The following is a 19,352-nucleotide window of genomic DNA, read 5'->3' as shown; positions in this document are numbered from 1 at the left end:
TCTTTTTGGCTCCTGCTAATTATTCCGGGTCTGACATTTCATAAATCCACCAGCAGAGGCAGACATGGTTAAGTGGAAGGGTTGTCATGTCCAGAGCGAATGAGTCGAGACGCAGCCTCAGTTCGACATGCCATTTGTCTCCCATAATAGGACATGAGAGCTTGCAGACATTTGAAGGAAGTCAGCATCACAAAATGACTCCTTCCTGGAAAGACACACGCCGAGGCCTGCCGGGAAACCCTTTTATTTTTTTTTAATTGTGCCCATATGTGCTTGAATGTGTGCTCCTGCATTTGTGTGTGTGTGGAGAGTGCAAGAGTGTCCCTGTACACCCCCCCACCCCACCCCACCCCCATTACAGTTGACCGGTAGATGGATGGTGGCTGTCACACCTGCCTGAATTTGTTCCTGCCAGATGCGGTGGGGTCACGGGGAAAGCACCAAAACACTCATCAATCTTCAGCATTGTCCAGCATTTTGTTGGTCCCTGCCTGTAGTGTCCAATATCTATTTAGACACTGTAGACAGTGGCAAAAGTGCTCACGTACACAGAAAACAGGTGGCTAACCCTACCGACCTGCACAAGGCAGTGAGAAATACCGGAGCATTTTGAAGACCCTCACCTTCCTACTTTAGTCCAACTTTCCTTCACACATCAGCGTTATGATGATCGTCATTAGGCAGACAGAAACTATTTGTGTCGTTGGATGGATGTGGGCAGGTTGCTCTGCTACCTGAAGCCTTTTATATTCAGCAGCATCAGTCCCAGATGAAGTTGAGAGAGCTTCTAAGCGTCTAAAAGGCGACTTGACATTGCCAACCAGTTTCATATGAATGGGTGAGAATTCTCCCTTTATATCCAAAAGTGAGATCAAATGTATTTTGTTCACAATAAAACCCTTTTTTGCATTTTGTGCAAGCCTCAAAACTCAATTACATCTGAAAAATCCCCCTGGCCTCGTACAAGTACCATACAGAGAAGCCAGGAAAGTAATTTGAATCACTCTGGCTCATGCAGGGTTTTCCTTTGACACAGTAGCCAGTATACTAATGTGAGGATGGAAAAAAGAAGATAGTATAAACCAAACAGCTACATTTTATTCCTCCGGAGCCTTTTCACTTCTTCGGTTATTTTTAGGAAAATTCAACGCCGTAGAAAGACGCAAACAGTGGAAAAGTTTAAGGCCGCTGGCCAAAAATATACCAGCGTAATGCTTCTGCCTGTTAAAATAATCCAGCCCTGTTTATGGTTTGTCAGGCAACCTCTGTAATTACAGGTCACGCTGTCGAGAGCTGTTTTCTCGCTGGAGCACATCAGTTTTTCTCTTGTCTGCTTACTCAAGGTGCTAAAACTCTCAACCCTAATGTCTTTAAAATACGACTCTCCCACACTTTTCTCTCTCTGCCTGCCTCGCTTGCCTTCTTCCCCCTCTGTCTCCGTCTCCACAGCTGTTTCCCTTCACTTTTTTAATTCCGACTCTCCTCCTGTTGGCCTCTGGGGGGGGGTGGGGGGTGGAAATAATGTACATAAACATAACAGGCTAAGGGGATAAGCACCCATGTTGTTTACCAGAGGGAAGGGAAGGGGGGGAAGAGGGGAAAGAAAGTCATCACAGCAAGTTCTTCTGCCTCAGTCACTTTAATTGTGAAGGAATCAGAAAGTTGAGAGAATTCCCTGCAGTCTGCTCACGCACTTTGATGCTGTCACTCACGCGGTGTGAAGCGTTTGATTAGGCCTTGTCTGTGCACTGGAGGCTCGTGGCCACACTTGGCAAGCCGGAGCCATTAAAATCCCTGCATCTCTGGCTCCCCCCTCAGACTCTCTGTGTCGCTTTGTCTTCCTCCCCCAACTGGGTCAGACACCGCGAGGACTGAAGGTAACGCCATCACCAACCGGTGCTTTGCGTTCCCGGTTGATATCACTTTATCCATATTTTCCAGCGGCTTTTTATTACCATAGATTTCTTCTTTTCTTCATTTTTTTGAAAGTCATTCTAATTTTGCCAAAGTTTTAACTCTTGGAACTATTCTATGAGAATAAATATAAAATTACAAATATTGTATTGTCCTAGTATAAAAGCCAGTTGAGAGACTTTGTTCTTTTCCCCTTTTCACTGTTGATTTAATTTAATTTAGTCCTTTTGCATTCCTAGCTGCTCAGTCCAGGCCCTGTTCCCTAAATAGTGCACTAACTAGGGAGTTTACCATCCTCTAGGCCTGTCTGAATGTTCACTGACGCGTCGTACAACCAATGCTCCCTACACGAGCTATATGTCCCATCATCCTTTGCAGTTGCACACGGGAGGCTCGACATGATGATGGTTTTTAATTATAAATAATCAGGTTCATTATTAGGAGAACAGTATTACATCAACAAACAAACAAACAAACAACAACCTCTGAGTGTATCGATTCCAGTCCTCTGTATAAACACATTAGTGGACCGTCGTCGCTCTGATTGGCATTTATATTAACGAACGAGCGAGTGATTACGCCAGAGTGTAAAAGGCACAGGAATTAAACGTGGTGCTCTTCTCTCCTTATCTCGCAAATTTCAGAAACATCACTGCATGTGTGTCAAAAGCATGTAAGAATTGAAAGGTACGATTAAAAAAAACAGCAATACTCTAAGAAATAAGAATAGCTAAACTAAAAACAACTTAATGTGTCCAATAATCAATCAGGCTCGGCTAGTGTTTAGACCGAATGTGAAGCCTTTTTGCATAATCATTGAGTGGGTTGTTGTCATGAGCCAATGACCTTTTTGGTTATGAAGATGAAAGCGCTTTATTAAAAAGGAAAAAAGCGCTGGTTGTGGAGGGTCTTTATCCATCCCTCATGTAGTCTGATTGTCAGTGGTTGATTCCAGTGTTCCTTCTGGCCACAGAGCACGCAAACCCAGCGTCTGCAGCGCGGAGCTCAACAGGTTTGTGCATTTTTCTGCAAATATTTGAACATTTGGGAAGAGAAAACAAGAGTGTAGCGGAGCTAGAGCGGCCGTGTCCAGACTGACAGTGAACCAAAGACAGAGTGGCACTTACAGAGAAGATGACACTTCCACTTCTGTGCACTTCCTCTCCGCCTGGCGGAGACCTGCGGACATCTACCGCGCATGCTGGGTGTCACAGCAGACGGATGACTAGCTTCAGTAGCACCATGCCATTTCCTCCTCTCACACTAAACTGTCACACCCCCCCCCCCCCCCCCCCCACTCCTCCACCTCCTCCGCATCTCTCCAGCCTGCCGGGTTTCGCTGTTTGGTGGCCGTGCATGCGCTCTCGTGCATGAGCACACACCCGTGATTCGCTTCTTTGTGTGATTTGCAATCAGTGGGAAGCTGCAAGGCCAGTCATCATCTCGCTGGCTCATGCAGCCTGTTTCTGCTGGGCCAAAAGAGTAAGTGGATATAATTCACAAATGCAGCATTGTAACGCTAAATATGGTGACTACTGCTGACAGCTTATGGTGTTATAATTATTAAAGAGCTCAAGAAGGTACTTCTGACTTTTTCTTCTTTTCTTCTTTCATGAGGTACAGAATTATTCTCATTATTTCTTTCTTTGGAAAAAAAAAAACTGCTTATAGTCGCTTGGCTGCTGCTGGCTCAAACCTGAGGCCCGTGATGCAAAGACACTGAAATCCAAAAAAACCTTTTTTTCTTTTAAAGATCTTTGGGGAGGGGGGGGTTATAAAGTAATTTCATTTACATAGACGATTTTGCAGCTGGGTAACAGCCCCCACGTCACGGACACGTCACCAGCTCATCACGAACGCGAAGACAAGGACAAGCCTTCACGAACAAGGTCGTCTTGGAACGTGAGGAACGGTGCAAAGCTCCGGCTACGACCGCGGAACATCGTTTCTTCTCACCAATACTTGCGCATTACAGTTGATTTGCAAAACTGCAGTGAAGCCTCTGGTAAAATCTTAACCTCTCCTCTGTCTCTTGTTTAAATCTCATAAATCTCAGGGCATTCCTTCTGCAGAGAGGCCCACTTTTCAATTTGTGGAGTGAGAAGAGGACAAGGGGTAAAAAGCCTCTTCCTCTGTTACATCTTTTCTACTTTATTACCAGTCTTCTGGGAAAATTGGGGCAGCTTTGCAGACCGGCCTATCTGTTTACATTTTCTTTACAAGACTATATTGGAATTATAATTGTGTTCTATGGTGCTTTCTTTTGGTGCTTTACTCTGTTTGAAGGTCCTGTGGACCTGGGGAGATGAAGAAAAATGGACCCCTTTTGAGGGATTCGATTACTGAGAGAGAAAATGCAGCTGCATACAGGCTCTTTTTTCTTCTCCACTCTGTTTTCCTCCAGGTGCCAATCTCTGGGGATGCTTGATATTAGAGCTGGAATGATGCTGAAGCAAACACAACACAATGGGAAAATAATTTCCTCCTACAGTTAAGGCGAAAACCGCAAAAGAATCCCGATTTTTATAAATGACCGAATGAAAATAACGTAACTGGCTGATTGTGTTATTGACTTTGGTGACTTGCTGTTTTCTCAGCATTACTACAGATTAAGCTGTTGGGTTTTTCATCCCTCCATCCATCCATCCATCCATCCCCGCCATCCATCCATCCATCCATCCATCCATCCATCCATCCCTCCATCCATCCATCGATCCAGCCTATTTCTATTTATCAGCTCTTATTCCTAACGAGGGTCAGTGGAGTTTTATGAGCCTTCCACAGCATATTTTCCCAGTAGGAATAGAGTCACCTCATGGCCCAGAGCTTCTGAACTCATGTCCTCACTGTGCAGTCTTTCCCCACCTCTCCCGATTTCTTCCCATAGTTCAGACACAAGTTTGCCTGGAGACTAATTGTCCTGAGTCTGTGAGTTACTTGCATATGTGTGTGTGTGTGTGTGTGTGCGTGTGCGTGCGTGTGTGTGTGTGTGTGTGTGTGTGTGGACTGGTAACCTGTCATGGGCATCCAGGATGCTACGACTTTTGAATGCAGTAAAAAAAAAAAATCTTCTACATTTCTCTAAACTCAGACACGCACACACACACACTCACACACACACTTGAGTATCTAAAACAAACATCAGAGGACAAAGTCAAGGGAAGCGCTTTTAGTCACCTTTGGTTGTATTCTTGTCAGTATTTTAGTCTTCACACAACATGTGTCGCCAGCTAACCAGATTTTTCAAGCTGTCACTTTCATCCATTTGAATCGTACAATAAAACCCAGTATCTCGCTACACTGTGTGATGTTCCTACTGCACAACGAGTGAAGAAGTAGCCTTGACAATGTTTGGAACTGATTAAAATGCCAGGCCACGGGCCCAGAGCGCAACCCCAGGTGGCGGCGAAGAGAGACGAGTGCAGGCCTTTTTGACTCATGTCCATTTCACTGATGAGTCCTCCCTTTATTATTTCTAGTATTTGTGCCACCAATGCGGTGGGATGAGTTTTCCAGTGTATAGATCAGTTCCTGTGTAATATCATTCTATCAATAAGTAATTACGCACCCTGCAAATTGCTGCGCAAAATGTTCATCGGGAGGGAGAAGATCCATATCAATAGTTCATTTGCATAATGCAAATGAATCCACAGAGAAGAAAAATCAACTCTGCTGCCACTGCAGACAGTTGGTTAGCAGCTCTGCTGGAAGAGCTTGAGTGACTTTATTACAGAGCAGCACAAAGGTCTAGTAGCATTTGGCTGTTACAAGCAGGGAAGCAACAAACCGCTCAGTGGAGGATGACTCTCGCTCGCCTTTGTTTTGTATAAGACAGGGAAAAAAGTGAATTTCCCGAGTAAAGGAGAACTAGCGAAATCAATCAGAGGCTCATGACCGTTCGATGGAGCAGAGGCAGTAACAGAGGATGAGCTCCCTGCCACTCCATTAGGCATTCCCCTGATAGAGCAACACCATTTCAGCCCCCTGTTTACTTAATATGCATGATCCGGCCCCGTCTATTTGCTTCTAATCAACTGATAAGACGAAAGGCCCTTGCTGAGCCCCCGGGAGGAAGAAAACCAAACTCCTAATGGTCATTAGTAGCAATTATGTTCCGTAACTTGTACACCCCTCTCTGCTTTTGCTGTGTTGGCCACTTAGGCGCTTATGGATGAGGACGCATGGGACCCGGAACACGGCCTCACAGTATCCCACGATGCATTCTGAGAGCCGACCCAGGCCAACCACAACTCGCATTTTGTGATAAGACTAGTTTCCTGTCCGATTGTCGGCTGAGATTAAGATAGGTTAGGGTTATAATGGAGCGCGCGTGTCTGTGCCACATGGCTCAAGTCATCCTTCCACTTTCCTCCACTTAAAAAGCATCATTAACTGAATGTAATGTAATTGCTGCTTTCTCAAAGGCATCTTGAGGACACCATGTGAAGCTCCCCAGCATGTCCACCCTGGCAGGGAGCAGCACCTCCCCACTAGCTAACTCAGCACCTTTGCTAAAGAATTCAGGAGAGTTGTGATTTTTATGCAAAACCACAAAGATCAAACGGCCTCTGCCCTAATCCCCAGAGTCAAACCTGGAGAGTGTGATCCTTATCGACAAACGCTGAAGTGCTGCACAGAAAGATCCCATTACATATGCGCGGAGACCTTTTTGACATGCATTTCTCTCCACGCTATCGATGCAAAAAAGGTAGGAAGCTCACTCACATCTTTCCTTTGTAAATGTTAGCGCACATATTTGTACAAAGCGCTGCTTAACACACCTTTAGATTTTTCTTCATCTCTCTGGTGGATCAGGTGTTGATGTTATTACATTAAATAGATAGACAGATACACACACACACACACACACGTATGTACAAAAATTAAAAACAAAAGGCAACTTTATATTTGTAGAATTTTACATTAAATTTTGGATTAAAAGCACCTCGTTTTAACAGAGCTGAGAAGGATTAGAATGCTTTATTATTATTTTAAATGGAGGATGATGCTCAATTTGTATTTTTATGTTACATAATTAATTAATTTCAGAGTCATATCTCACGCTTTACTGTCCCCTCAAGTAGTATTGACATGTGACTTTTAAAAAAAAAATTGAACAGAAGGAAAAATGTATCAATTGAATGACCTCTAGTTATCATTGGAAATATTATATATTATCCAATATAACTACTGTCAAGAGATACAAATGCATGCCATTTACGCAATATTTTGTCATTATATTTGTTATATTATGTCGTTATATTCAAGTCTCTCTCTCTCTCTCTGTCTCAAGGAATAAGATCAGTGTCAGAAGTCTAATAAAGAGACAATATTTGGCTGCACACTGGTAATTACACATCCTGAGGTATCAGCTTGGTATTTATAAAACCATCAGACAGCAACAAAGGAGAAAAGGTCATCAAGACAGACATGACATTAGTGTTTTGACTTCACAATATGATGCCTGCTTGGACTGGCCTCGTAGCTTCTGAACAGAAGTGTGTGTGCGTGTGTGTGTGTGTGTGTGTGGACCATGTCGAACACAGCACATGTTTCCCTGGCAAACTGCAGACACTTTGGCTGATCCTCACAACTTCAGCAGACTGTTTGAGGGCTAATATTTCATTTTAATGTAGACTTTAGGTTTGGAAAGAGAGCTGAGAAATGCCTCATGTTAGTGTGTGTGTGTGTGTGTGTGTGTGTGTGGGAGTGTGTGTCCACAGATGTACACACCAAACCAATGTCATGTTTTCCTTATCTGGCCACTCAGTGTGCTCACTCAGACAATGCCGGTTTGATTTTGCACATGCTCCCGTGATTCTGCCTCTACGTTTCCCCGTGCCGAGTAAGATACTGATAAACATGTCGAGTGTTGGCATGCACTGATTTGCCGGCTTGTGTAAACACTGAAAGTGCTCCACAGACTGGGGAAATGAGGACCTGCGAGACACGTAGCTATTCAGCTGGAGGCTATAGTGGGTTTCAGAGTTTCACTGGGGTCCTCCTCGGCCCGGTGACAACCCATTCAAAGATCCGTGGAGCTATTCAAATACTGCTGCCTCACTTGACTTGTCTTCCTCGACTAACAGCAACAGCTCGGCTTCACCATGCAGATAAAGAAAAGAAACCGGCATGAAAGGGCATCGTGCCATTTGGCAAAGTGTTCCTGTACTCACAGCCGAGGAGAGTCATCTCAAGAGATGGGAAGGGGGGGTTCCCTGCAAGACTTGACTCCTCGCTTTTGTGAAATTTAAAGCATCTTTGCACTTTTCTGTTCCATCGCGCACAACCCAAAGAGAATTTCCTCAAAGCACATTCTTGTTGACAGAACTGTATTTTTGCGTTTCCTCTTCGCTGCCTCGCTCAAGTGAATAACAAATCAGGCCTTCGTTTTTGTAGTGTCATTCAGCAGCTTTCACTCTGTTAAGAATAGAATGAACATTAATTAATAAAAGGCATAAACATGCGCGCGTGATCGACTGTATATTCTCTTGAGCCCACCCACAGAAATTCACGTTATGAAATGGAAAGTGTGAGCTGCCTTTAGGTGAGAAAGTGTCTTGTTACATCTAGAATCTGGTCCCAGCTGCCACCTAGTCCTGACAGGAACTCCACAAAATCAATGATGTCGTCTCTCAGCTTTGTCTTCAGCAGAAACCCCCCAAAAATTTGCCTGAAACCCTCTACCCTCGCGCACCTCTGTGCGTTTGTCTCCGCTCCACAACATTGTCCTACACCAGAGCTTCATCCAACTCATCTCACTCTAATTTGATCTTTAATTATTCAGGACGGTTGACATTTTTCTCAGGCTGGGCGGTTGTGAAGGTGTGTGTTCGACAGTGGAACCAAAACAATGGACAGCTGCCCAAGACGGTTAGTTAGTCCTGGTTTAACAGACGACCTCTACCCATAGAAGCTGTTTCAGGCGTCCTCCATTCAGCGTTCCTCGTCGCCTCCATCGGGGCGAAGAGAAGAGCACACAACGTACCAGGTTCCTCGCTCTACTTCCCAGCCCCCTCTTTTCTCTGATTCTACTGGAAAGAAAAGGATAAATCCTGGAGGTTTCTCTCTCTCTCTCTTTGTGTTTTTGTTCTGTTCTCCCTCTTTCACTCACTTATTCACATATACTTATTCACATATACAATATTACCATATCACATATAGACACAAACAAAAACAGAAGTTTCTGGAGGCCTATAAGTTGCGTTAGGGTCCATTTTTAGTTGAGGGGGTGTTTGGCTTGCCCTTTTCCATACATTCCCACTTTTCCTCTCTTGGCTACTATTTGAGTTACCTTTTTGTTCTCACAGCAGAAGCGATCATTAAACCGAAATAATTCATTTGTGTGAAAGGTCAAAACCGCAGTCTGTTGGCGCCCAGATACCAGAGGTAGAAGCTTCTGCATAGAGGGAGTAAAAGGAGCAGAGGATTGAATCATTGATTCTTTCAGTGGCTGTTTTTTTAAGGCTGATTGAGGTGAGCAACCTTTCAGCTTAGCAACGATCAGCTAATCATCCTCTTTAATACCAGTTTCATGAAGGTGATAACACAAGGTGTATTTACAAAAGGCTTATAATCATTTTAATACTAATTAAGCCAAAAACAACCTTCAAGAATGGTGAAAAAAAAGTAAAAGTTGTTGCTAACGGCATCTTCATGATGTATTAATGACTTGCGAGGGTTCCACAAACACTCTGAAGTGCGTATGCAGAGACACGGTTGAATTAAGCGGAAGTAAACAGCTTTCCCAAATTCATAAACCTGAATAAAAATAAGCATACGCGAGCGAAGGGAAGTCGGCTATCAGCAGGAAAGCGTCACACTAAATGCCTTGTTGTTATTGTAGAGTGGCGGGCAAAACGGACCAACAAAGGAAATTGCAGCAAGGGTTGAGTAACACCATCTTTTAAAGGCCAGAAATAGACAAACATCACCCCTGAAAAAAACTCTCTCCCTATTGTCTCTGCTGCTCCGGCCCACGTGTGCTCCTACCAACCCGAGAAGCCAAAACGCACATCCAGTCGCACAATAACAACATCCAGTCTTAACAAGATTACTCCGGCAGTCCCAGTTTGGCTGATGGGATGCATATGGGAGCAGAGGCGCAAGGATAAGCTGCCTGCACCCCCTCCAGCATTTCACTGCTGCACTCCATCCATAGGAGAGGAGCGTCCTGGGGAGTTAAGCCAAACATGGAGCCCACTAGAGCACACCGGCGCAGCTACTGCTGCCACTTACGCTTATGTTGTTATGTCAGATGCGAGGGCCAATTAGCAGGTTTCAGATAATCAGAATCTTGTGATTTGAATAATCTGATTTGAATAAATGTAACCTCATTTACTGAAGCTAATGCTGGGAACCAGAGCTCAGAGTCTGGCATAAGCCACCAGGCTGATTGTATCCGCTTTGATTTAGGTGTCCGTTGTGCCCGTATGGAATGTGTTTCCAAGCTGCCCGTGTTAGGCGTGAGAGCTCAGAGGGACTTTATCCAAAAAAATAACTGCAATTTATGTAAACTGCACTTTGGCAGAGGTGAAGACAATTATTTTAATAAATGATTTACAGCAAAGTTCAAGTCAAGAGTGCCAGATGATTTAGCCACTTCCTCTCACATAGGCCAGTGTGTGTGTGTGTGTGTGTGTGTGGAGGGGGGCAGGATACCATGGTGAAGGTGATATTTCCAGATTCGCGGGAGTTGAGTTTGATGCTGCTGACTGACAAACACTAGCATGCAGGTAGAGCTTATCACAGCAAAGCCGCCTGTGATAAAGCCATAAAGGAGCCATTCGTTATGGATTAGCAGAACCTTGGGAAAGTGGCCCCTGCTTGAGCTACTCATGGTACAACATGGATTTTAATCACGCTGCGCTACAGATGTGATGTGAGTGATAGCAGCAAGCTTTTTATTTTGCTTGGGGACTCTGACGCTATGTGAATGGATGTGCTTTCCTGTTAAAATATAATTGCAGCTGATGCACGTACACATGAGACCTTCCCGGGAATGTGGCCGCCGCGCGCTTCCTTATGATCCACTGAGCTACAACATGATTTCAGCTCCCTCACGAGAGTTCGGATGTGGGAACTACAGGATGATAGTCACCATGCATTTTCCATATTTGTCTGCGCGTTAAGAAGGATGTGAAATAAAAAAGGAACGCTAATGACAGGCTGGTGAACACGTAAAAACCTGGCAACCGGGTCTAACATACAAGCAAGGCAATGTTGACAGTAAACATCAAGATTTGGGGATTTTCTGGTCAAAACATACAGTTAGAGCATTTTTTACGGAAGCACGGTTGCTTCAAGCCCGCATTGTAGCGCATTCTTTTACACAACAAAACCCCTCTAAAGTGTATATAATTTTTCCAAACATAACGCTCACGTTTAAATCCATCTGTGCCTTTGCTGGCTGGAAAATGGACCAGCGCCTGACATGCACACACAGCTTGTTAATGGGTATGAGAGCCGCAACACAAAGCCATAGACAACCTGTCAAGCTCTTCGAGGGCAGGACTAATGTGATCCCACAGCTCTATCAGAGTCACTGCTGGGCCCTGGGCTTTATTACAGATCAGGAGGGAAAGACTGGAAAGCAGGAGGGAGACTGTGGCCATGGACGGTGGATATATCGTCTCTCTACAGCTGCGATATACAGCTGAGTAGCTGGGAAAGAGACGAATACCAAAGCAAAGTCAGAGGACAGTGGGATCTTAGGATGACTATTTCTAAATTACATGGAGGGGGTGGAGATCTGAGGTCTGACAGACAGGAGAGCTGCCGCTAGACTACGGCTCAATATGGATCTTTGCGGTGCTGCCTGAAGAGAGATTACAGAGCTGTATTCCAGGAGATGTTGTGGGTGTGAGAAACCAAAAGCGAGCGCAGTCCAACAAACACCGATGGGTTTTCCTTCCTCGGATTTCACGACAGCCTGATTCGACGCCCTCTTCTCGTGGCAACGGAGCCCGCGTCTAATTTAGGCTATTTTTCAGAATTTATTATATCCTGGCCCGTGCTTATAATTTATGTGTCAAAATGGCCATCAGTCACTTGCGATAATTCAGCTAATATACTTGTTAACTCCCACACCTCGTCCATCAATCAAAGACAGAGCCAGAGAGCCAGTCAACAGCTAGAGCCCAAGGAAAAGCCGAATGTGCTGGGGGATCCCCTCGAATCAGAGGCCGCATTGGCACAATTAAGTCAAGAGGAGTTCGGGGCCGGCCTTTGATCTGCTGCGGCAGCTGCGGGGCCGCAGATACGTCCGCTGGTATCAGGCCGCTCTGCTAACTGCCTTCAGGACTCAATCTCACCTGAGCCGGGAGAAATTGGAACTCTTTAGGCTCAGGGAGGAAGCTTACCTGAGGAGCCGTAATCGCTCCATCATAATCAGCCCGTCACTAACCTGAGTGAGTGAGTGAGTGAGTGAGTGAGTGAGTGAGTGAGTGAGTGAGTGAGTGAGTGAGTGAGTGAGTGAGTGAGTGAGTGAGTGAGTGAGTGAGTGAGTGAGTGAGTGAAGCTGAGAAGAACGGCTCTGATCTGATTTGATCTACGATTTGACCCAAGTCCGGAGTGAAACGAAACAACAGGAAGTTTAATTTTCCACTCCCAACTCGTGCGACGGTTAATTAATGGGCGAACAAACCGAGAGCGACGATTTGAGAGGTGTCACTGCTAGAATGTTTTCGGATCAGAGGCGGTGACACAATTCCAACCACAGAACATCACCTCCGCCTCCAATTAAACAACCTGAGGATGACAGCAGCCATCTAAGGCTTCTGTGGCCTCCCTGTCAGCCACGCTGTCAAACAGCATGTTTAAAAGAATAAAGCATGATTCTTTTTTTTTCCTTATCATGTATAAACATAAAGCTTTTTTTTCTAACGCACCAGTTTTCTCTGGTGACTCAAGAATCAAAGCTTTCCTCTGTTTTATTCTCTTCCTGTATCACTGTCAGTCCTTGCAATTTCACAGTTCAGACTGAATTGATGAATATTAATGGCTGATTATCAATTCCCTTTGTGTAGAAATGCACACAGCGCTGTGCAGATAAAAGTATTGGTGAGGGATCCATCAATTTAGCACATCTGCACTGCAATCCCACAGACTGAGATCCATCATCATCAATCCCCGCGTGCTATTTTCTAAATTATTACTGCGAAATGAAAGAGTGCAGCGATGTCACTTCTGAGGCCTAACGACCATCCATCTATTACAAAGGAAACATAAACGGATTCCTCTTTGGTTCAAACACAACAATTTGTTCACTGTTTGTCTCTGGTTGGAACACAAAATCTGGCCTTTAATAGCCCCACGTATAGGAGTTGTTTTCTTCAGTATTTGAAATGGTTTTATTTTATTTCACTTTATTTTACAGGGAAAAACGTCTTGGTGTGAATGTTTGACCCAGGCGGCACTTTCCTGCTGCACGCTATCTGCTTATCTCGCCTCAACTCTACATGCTTTTAGCATCGGGAGGTGCCTGTTCGCCTTGGAAACCTATTTGGGAAGACGCTAGCGGGCAGAGCGAGTATAGGAAGGAGAGAGAATCCAGGAAACTTCACTTTGATGGCCATACAGAGCTTATGATACAGCTATAAAACAGAGACTGATATGGTGAAGTATATAAAGAACACAGATAGAGAGATAGACGGATAGAGAGAGAGATATCCGCTTGGACAATTCCCATTTTTTGAATCTTTACCTGCTGTTTTTTCCCAGCTCAGGTGTGCATTATTAAATCCAGAGCCGCTTCGCCTAAAATCACCCCCGCCTGCCGTTCGATGGCCTACACGAGACTCTTTAAATATTGAAGTGGTATCTCTCACTGCTCATCAACAGCGTGTAAATGTAGCAACGCTCGCAGCCTTCCTCCCTTCACACTCCGTCGGCCTGTTTCTGCTCTTAATGACAGTTTATTTCCGAACAGTTCTTGGTTCATGATGAGTAATCCTAAAATCCCTTCCAAAACCCTCTTCCTGTTAAGCTGCATCCGAGCAACAAGCTTTCGCCGCTGTCTCCCCAGCTTCACTTTAACAGGTACGAGGCGTGTCTGCCTCCCTGACGCCAACGGGACTGATGGGGGCTGACGAGCACGCCGCTCGCTGAACCGCAATGTCAAGAAGCGGCGGCAAAAAAGGAGAGGGCGCTGTCACGACTTGTGGCCGTCCTTCTCACCTCCTCCCCCACTCCGCTTTCCTGCATTTATGCTAATGGACTCCGCTGGAAGGGAACACAACGAATGACACACTGTTTAAAAAAAAAAAAAAATCGATGGCACAATCTCTCCCTGTCCCTTTCACAAACACTATCTCTCACTCCGGTTGTCAAGAGGAGCTCAGTCCCGGACAAAGATCGGTGATTAAAGCGTAGAAGAAGACTAGCTCGACAAATCTAGCGGATGGAAGGAGTCCAACCTTGGCTTGCTGCTGTAACATCCCACAGAGGAAATTCAGCAAAACGCACAAAGGGGCGTCCGACCGAGTTGAATTATACTTTCTTCCTGTTTGATTCATTTCGCTATAAAAGTGAAAGAAACACAGAGAACATTGGGAAAAAATGGGACTCTGCAGCCAAAGACGGAGAAAGGGTGTTTGAACGAGACCGTGTGGCCATTCCGGGGTAACATGGGACTTATCTTTGTTCCGCCAGACACTCATGAGCACTTAACCTTGCAGTTAATGTAAGCCATCATTAATGCTGCGAAAGGAAAGCTGAGCTCTTCTTTGCCCAAAGATGCCACCTCCGCTAGCCTTACATCACCGATGTCCTTCAGCACCTTACACCTGTCTTCCAGTCAGCTTTGTGGCAGAGAATTAACTGAAGCCTTGAGATACCGGGAGAGAAAAATCGCTCATCAGCTGGGAAACAATTGCAGCGCGTGTTCTCAGAAGCATTTTAGCTTCAGAGCAGGGGCGGATGTCAAAGTAAACTTGGAATTATAGACTAAAAATCCGGATGCTTTATATTTGTCTTGTGTAACCATTTGTTTTCGCATGCTTTGCTGAGCATATGTCACATATTTGATGCCCACTATTTCACAGCTGAAATCTACATATTTTTAAGTCGCATATGCTCATCGAGGCCCTATTTTATTTTTTAATTTCAGCACTCTAATGAGTGTCTGTTGTGGAATCAGGTGGGGATATCTAATTGACTTTGCTTGAAAAATTGATGCATCTCTTAACAGCGTTGTTGTGTTCATGTGGTATTTAGTAAACAGGTGGGGATCCTGCAAGGTGGCCAATGTTTTATTGATGCAGCCATATGACAACGCTTGGATAGGGAGGAAGAAAGAAAGAAAGAAAGAAAGAAAGAAAGAAAGAAAGAAAGAAAGAAAGAAAGAAAGAAAGAAAGAAAGAAAGAAAGAAAGAAAGAAAATAAATTTACGTAAAGTTCATTTTGATGATGCATCTTTTATTTTATATTTATTGATTTCTCAATTGTGCTTTCTGTCTGATTTGGCGTTAAATATCACGCTACACCCGAGGATGCTAATAATCAATAAATTAGGCACAGAGCACTGTTTGCTATCGAAGGAGATCAAATATGCTGGATGGCCTGTGTTGTGCCCACCTCGCTGGCTGGAGGGAAGCGAAAGCGTGGCCGGCAGCCTGTTTCTCCCCAGGTGAGTCCCAGCAATGAGCTGTGAACAAGCTGCTTTGGCCGGGCTGGACTGAAGTCCCAGCAAAAACCCGCGCAACAAAGGCCAGGGAGCAGGTGGCCCTGAGCCGCAGGATTAGCCCGCAGTCATCTTCATTACAGCAGAAACTCAGCCACCCTGTCAAATCTGTGCACGATATGCACAGATTTGACAAATTTGTTTACAAGGGAAAAATACGGGAAGGGACAAAACTGGCTTTTAATATGGGGGAAAAAATCCTCCTTTCATATGTAAATGAAAACACCAGTCTGTGTTTCCGCTGCATGGTATATCTTTCAAGGACATCTAAAACAGCACAAAATGTCTCCATTTTTTTGTAATGACAGTTTAATTATTTCCATTTTTGACCCGCTCCCCATTATCCTCCATCCCCATTTCCCAAAAGCTCCCTCACTGGCCATGGACATTTTTTTTTTTAATGGAGGGAGCATTCAAATGGCCGAATTAGTGTTTCCTCACGATAAGCAAGCTTAATATAACGCTGACAATAACAGCACTCACCCTGCCAACTAGGATTGGATCGGGTCCAGAAAATTCTTCCAGCACAAACATTTGATTCCAAACCCATCCTCTCTTGGCGCGGCTCAGTAATCTTTGTCCTTCGCCAAGACCACTCGCCACCACTGCAGACCCACCAGTTTGTGTACTTTTGGACTGGCTTGTGATGGGACTCAAAGACACACAGGGAACAGAAGTAATCCACACCAGCAGCAGAGATATCCACAGATCCATGAGCATCTCCTCAGACCGCTTTAGCATCCTGTCGCTGTGTGTTTTGTCCGAAGGTTGTTTGCGTTTCACGCAACTCTTCTGTTTGCTGAAATCCACAGCTCCTTCTCAGATAACAAGAAAAGGTTACTTGTGTCCTCTTTGAGTGGCGGCGCTTGCATTCATGGTGTGATAAAGGTCACTTACATGGCTTGGCATGCCTCCATAGCAGTCGGTGGGGGGGTGAGGAGCGCAGCGCAGCGTCCATTTGGCGTTATTCTGAAGAGGGGACCTAGAAGGGGAGCTGCAGGCAGCGGAGTGAAAAGAAAGTAGGGTCAAGCACAAATCCGACAAGATGATGGGAACGGCGATTTAAAAAGCTGTTTCTAAAAATTGAAGATTAAAATTCTCATTTTCAGTCAAGATGTCACTTTATTATTACTATTGTGATTATTCCGAAGCAGCAAAGCATCGCTGCAATCTTGTTTTCATATTTATCCTGTGACAACAAACGGGTAATGGACGCTTCTCCGAGGCTATTCTGCCCCCAACATTGGATTGCATTGCTTTAATCTGTTGTTCTGGGGATTATCCAGGAAAGATTTTGTGAAATGACATGTTCCTCATGATTAATATCTTTATTTATTTATTTTAGCATTTTTTGATTAAGCAGTTTCAGTAAAATACTGCCCCCCCCCCCCCAAAAAAAAACACAAAAAAACTGCAGCGTCTAATTCACAAACGCAGACGAGCTCCTTGATATTGCGCCAAAGCAGATGAGATCGATGGACTTTGAGGTATGTTATGCTGGATTAAATCACTGCTCCATAAAGTCTCGCACTAAGCGTAGAGAACCATGAAACACTGAAGGGAACCAAGAAACATTTCCTCTTTGAACACAGTCAACTCGTGGCTTCGACGTGTGTCACCGGTTCAGTTGCGTCGGTGTCCGAATAGGCGCCAAGCCAGAAACAGACACAAAGGGACGAGCTTGTCCTCAGTTTAAACCGATCCAGGTGGACGTTCTGTCCTAGCAGCGTCGCAGCCAGTTCCGCTAACTTTTACCCCGTCATGCGCCTCCACGGCTTCAGTACAGCAACATTCCAAGGACGATAAGCTCAAAGGTTTTCCACCTGCCATCGACTGCAATATCGTGGCACGCCAACCGATCCGAGTCACCATCCTCCAACTGGAGGCTCTGACCCGAGAGCAAGATAGCACTCAGTTAATTATAAAAGAGGGGGGACGGAAGGAGGGGAACGGGATAGCGCGGATGCGTTTAAACTCAAAAAGAGGCAATAAAGGCAAGGTAATTTGTTCAGTCTCTATTAGTGCATTTATCAGTGCGGCGCGGGGAATTCCAGCACCACCGACGCAGGACAGCTCCCCGCCAGAGACGCGCTCCAGACGGCGGCAGAGGAGCTGTCCGAGGTGGCCCGACGCGCACTGCGCTCTCCGATCCAGCACCACCCGGTGCGAAGTGAACAGAAATCCACCAGATTCACGAATCAAAGTTTGAAGCCGCGGCTTACCTTTTACGCATTCGTGTCAGACTGCAGCGCGAGCTGAACAAAACCTCCACTGTCCCTCTCTGAAGTTTGGGGAGGGGGGGTGGTTCGGAGACCTGGCGTCCGACCTGCACAGCAAACCTGGCACAAGAGTGCCACGGTCGCTTCGACTGACGCAAAAATGTAAATGAGCAATTATCCGTGACGCGACACCTGCGCGTACGTGTGTACATCGAAGTTGGACAGCGATCTGTCGCTCCGCGTCGGCTCCTGTGAGGACGCAGCGCACCTCAGGCGACGGAGGCAGAAGGACTAGTCAAAGCCCTCGCGTAAATACAGCCAACGCACGGCGGCGGGACACACTTACTTGCGAGACTTGCATCTTTTCTTTTTAGTGCAGCACCATTTTCTCCCCGCGCGTCTCCGTCAAAATAAGCGAAAGAAAAGTCCAACGTGATTCGTTCAAGGTGGTGGGGGAGAGAGCAGAGGAGGAGAAGGCGACGGGCTACGATCCCTTCCCGCTGCGCGTCAAAGGGAGAGTGACAGTGTCGCCGGTGTTGGCGTGCTGGAGGGGGGGGGGGCTCCGTATAGTTAGAAGGTCCGACACGCTCGCTGGCCGACTGGAAAAGTGAGGAGGAGATGGAAGAGAGACGCGCGACGGCGAACAGAGCCTCCCCTCCGCGGCGCTCATTGGGTCAACAGGCGCACAAATGAGCGCGCGCAGCTCTTCTCAGGCGAACGCGCCAAAAGGTTATCGTCTCAAACTGTTGTCTGTTGCCACGACCGGGGCGCGTGCTGCTAATGCCCCCTCATCATTGCGGGATTCCTCTCCAAATCCCCCCCCAACTCTGGTGTGCGTTGTGGCCAGGACGCACGAGTGGACTCGCCATCTATCAGCGTTACTGCTGAAATGAAATGTATCCGAGGCGGCTCATTAGCACCGTCATTTGATAGGCCACACACGGAGGGACACGCGCACTGTAGCCTCGTGTGATATTACAGATCCGCGGCTCTTTTGTGATGCGCGCGGCGCGAAATGTTGAAAGCGCGCGGCGCCTGCGTTATAGCCGACGTCTAATTGGGACAATCAAGGAAAGGTCACGCTTATAGGGGCTTAGCGGATTGTGGTGGTGCGTGTGCGCGTGTGTGAGTAAGTGACACCAGAAGGGCCCAATGCTGCTGTCCGCACAGGGCCCTCTAGTGTCTGTCCGCCTTTTCGGCAGCAGCCTGGCAGGACAGGGAGCAACTTCCATTCTCGGAGCGCGAAAGCATAATAACACACACACACGCACACACACACACACACACACACACACACACACACACACACACACGTAGGCGTCATGAAGAAAAACCCAAAGCTCCAGTTGAAAACTAAAAATGTTGTTGAACTGTTACAGAAATTAACATTTTTTTAGAAAATTACTGAAATTTATGTGAAAAAATGCACTACTTTCAAAAGTGAACCTATATGTTTACCGTACATACAGGAAGGTATGCTTGAGCAACATGTAAAAGCTTATTAAAAGAATAAATAATGCAATAAACTGAGCGAGTGT

The 19,352-nt window shown here is 45.7% G+C and overlaps 1 protein-coding gene across 5 annotated transcripts in view; it reads right to left on the bottom strand.

Annotated features, from left to right (window-relative positions):
- The window catches only part of cdh8 (cadherin 8), a 76,642-nt gene extending 57,973 nt beyond the window's left edge, over positions 1 to 18,669 (bottom strand). Inside the window, exons 1-3 of one of the 5 annotated variants that reach the window (XM_029846063.1) lie at positions 18,161 to 18,669; positions 16,493 to 16,589; positions 16,079 to 16,410 (exon numbers count right to left, since the gene is read on the bottom strand). In XM_029846063.1, the coding sequence (XP_029701923.1) occupies positions 16,079 to 16,336 (258 nt within the window). In that variant the 5' untranslated portion in view covers positions 16,337 to 16,410; positions 16,493 to 16,589; positions 18,161 to 18,669. Of the gene's footprint in view, positions 1 to 16,078; positions 16,590 to 17,817; positions 18,081 to 18,160 lie in introns of those variants that run through there. The other 4 variants (XM_029846064.1, XM_029846062.1, XM_029846065.1 and 1 more) reach the window with 4 other exon arrangements.
- Between the last annotated feature and the right edge of the window lie 683 nt (positions 18,670 to 19,352).

This window comes from Takifugu rubripes, chromosome 13 (genome assembly GCF_901000725.2).
Source record: "Takifugu rubripes chromosome 13, fTakRub1.2, whole genome shotgun sequence".
NCBI lineage: Eukaryota > Metazoa > Chordata > Actinopteri > Tetraodontiformes > Tetraodontidae > Takifugu > Takifugu rubripes.
The sequence above is the reverse complement of the archived record's forward strand: the minus strand, read 5'-3'. Positions and strand labels throughout refer to the sequence as shown.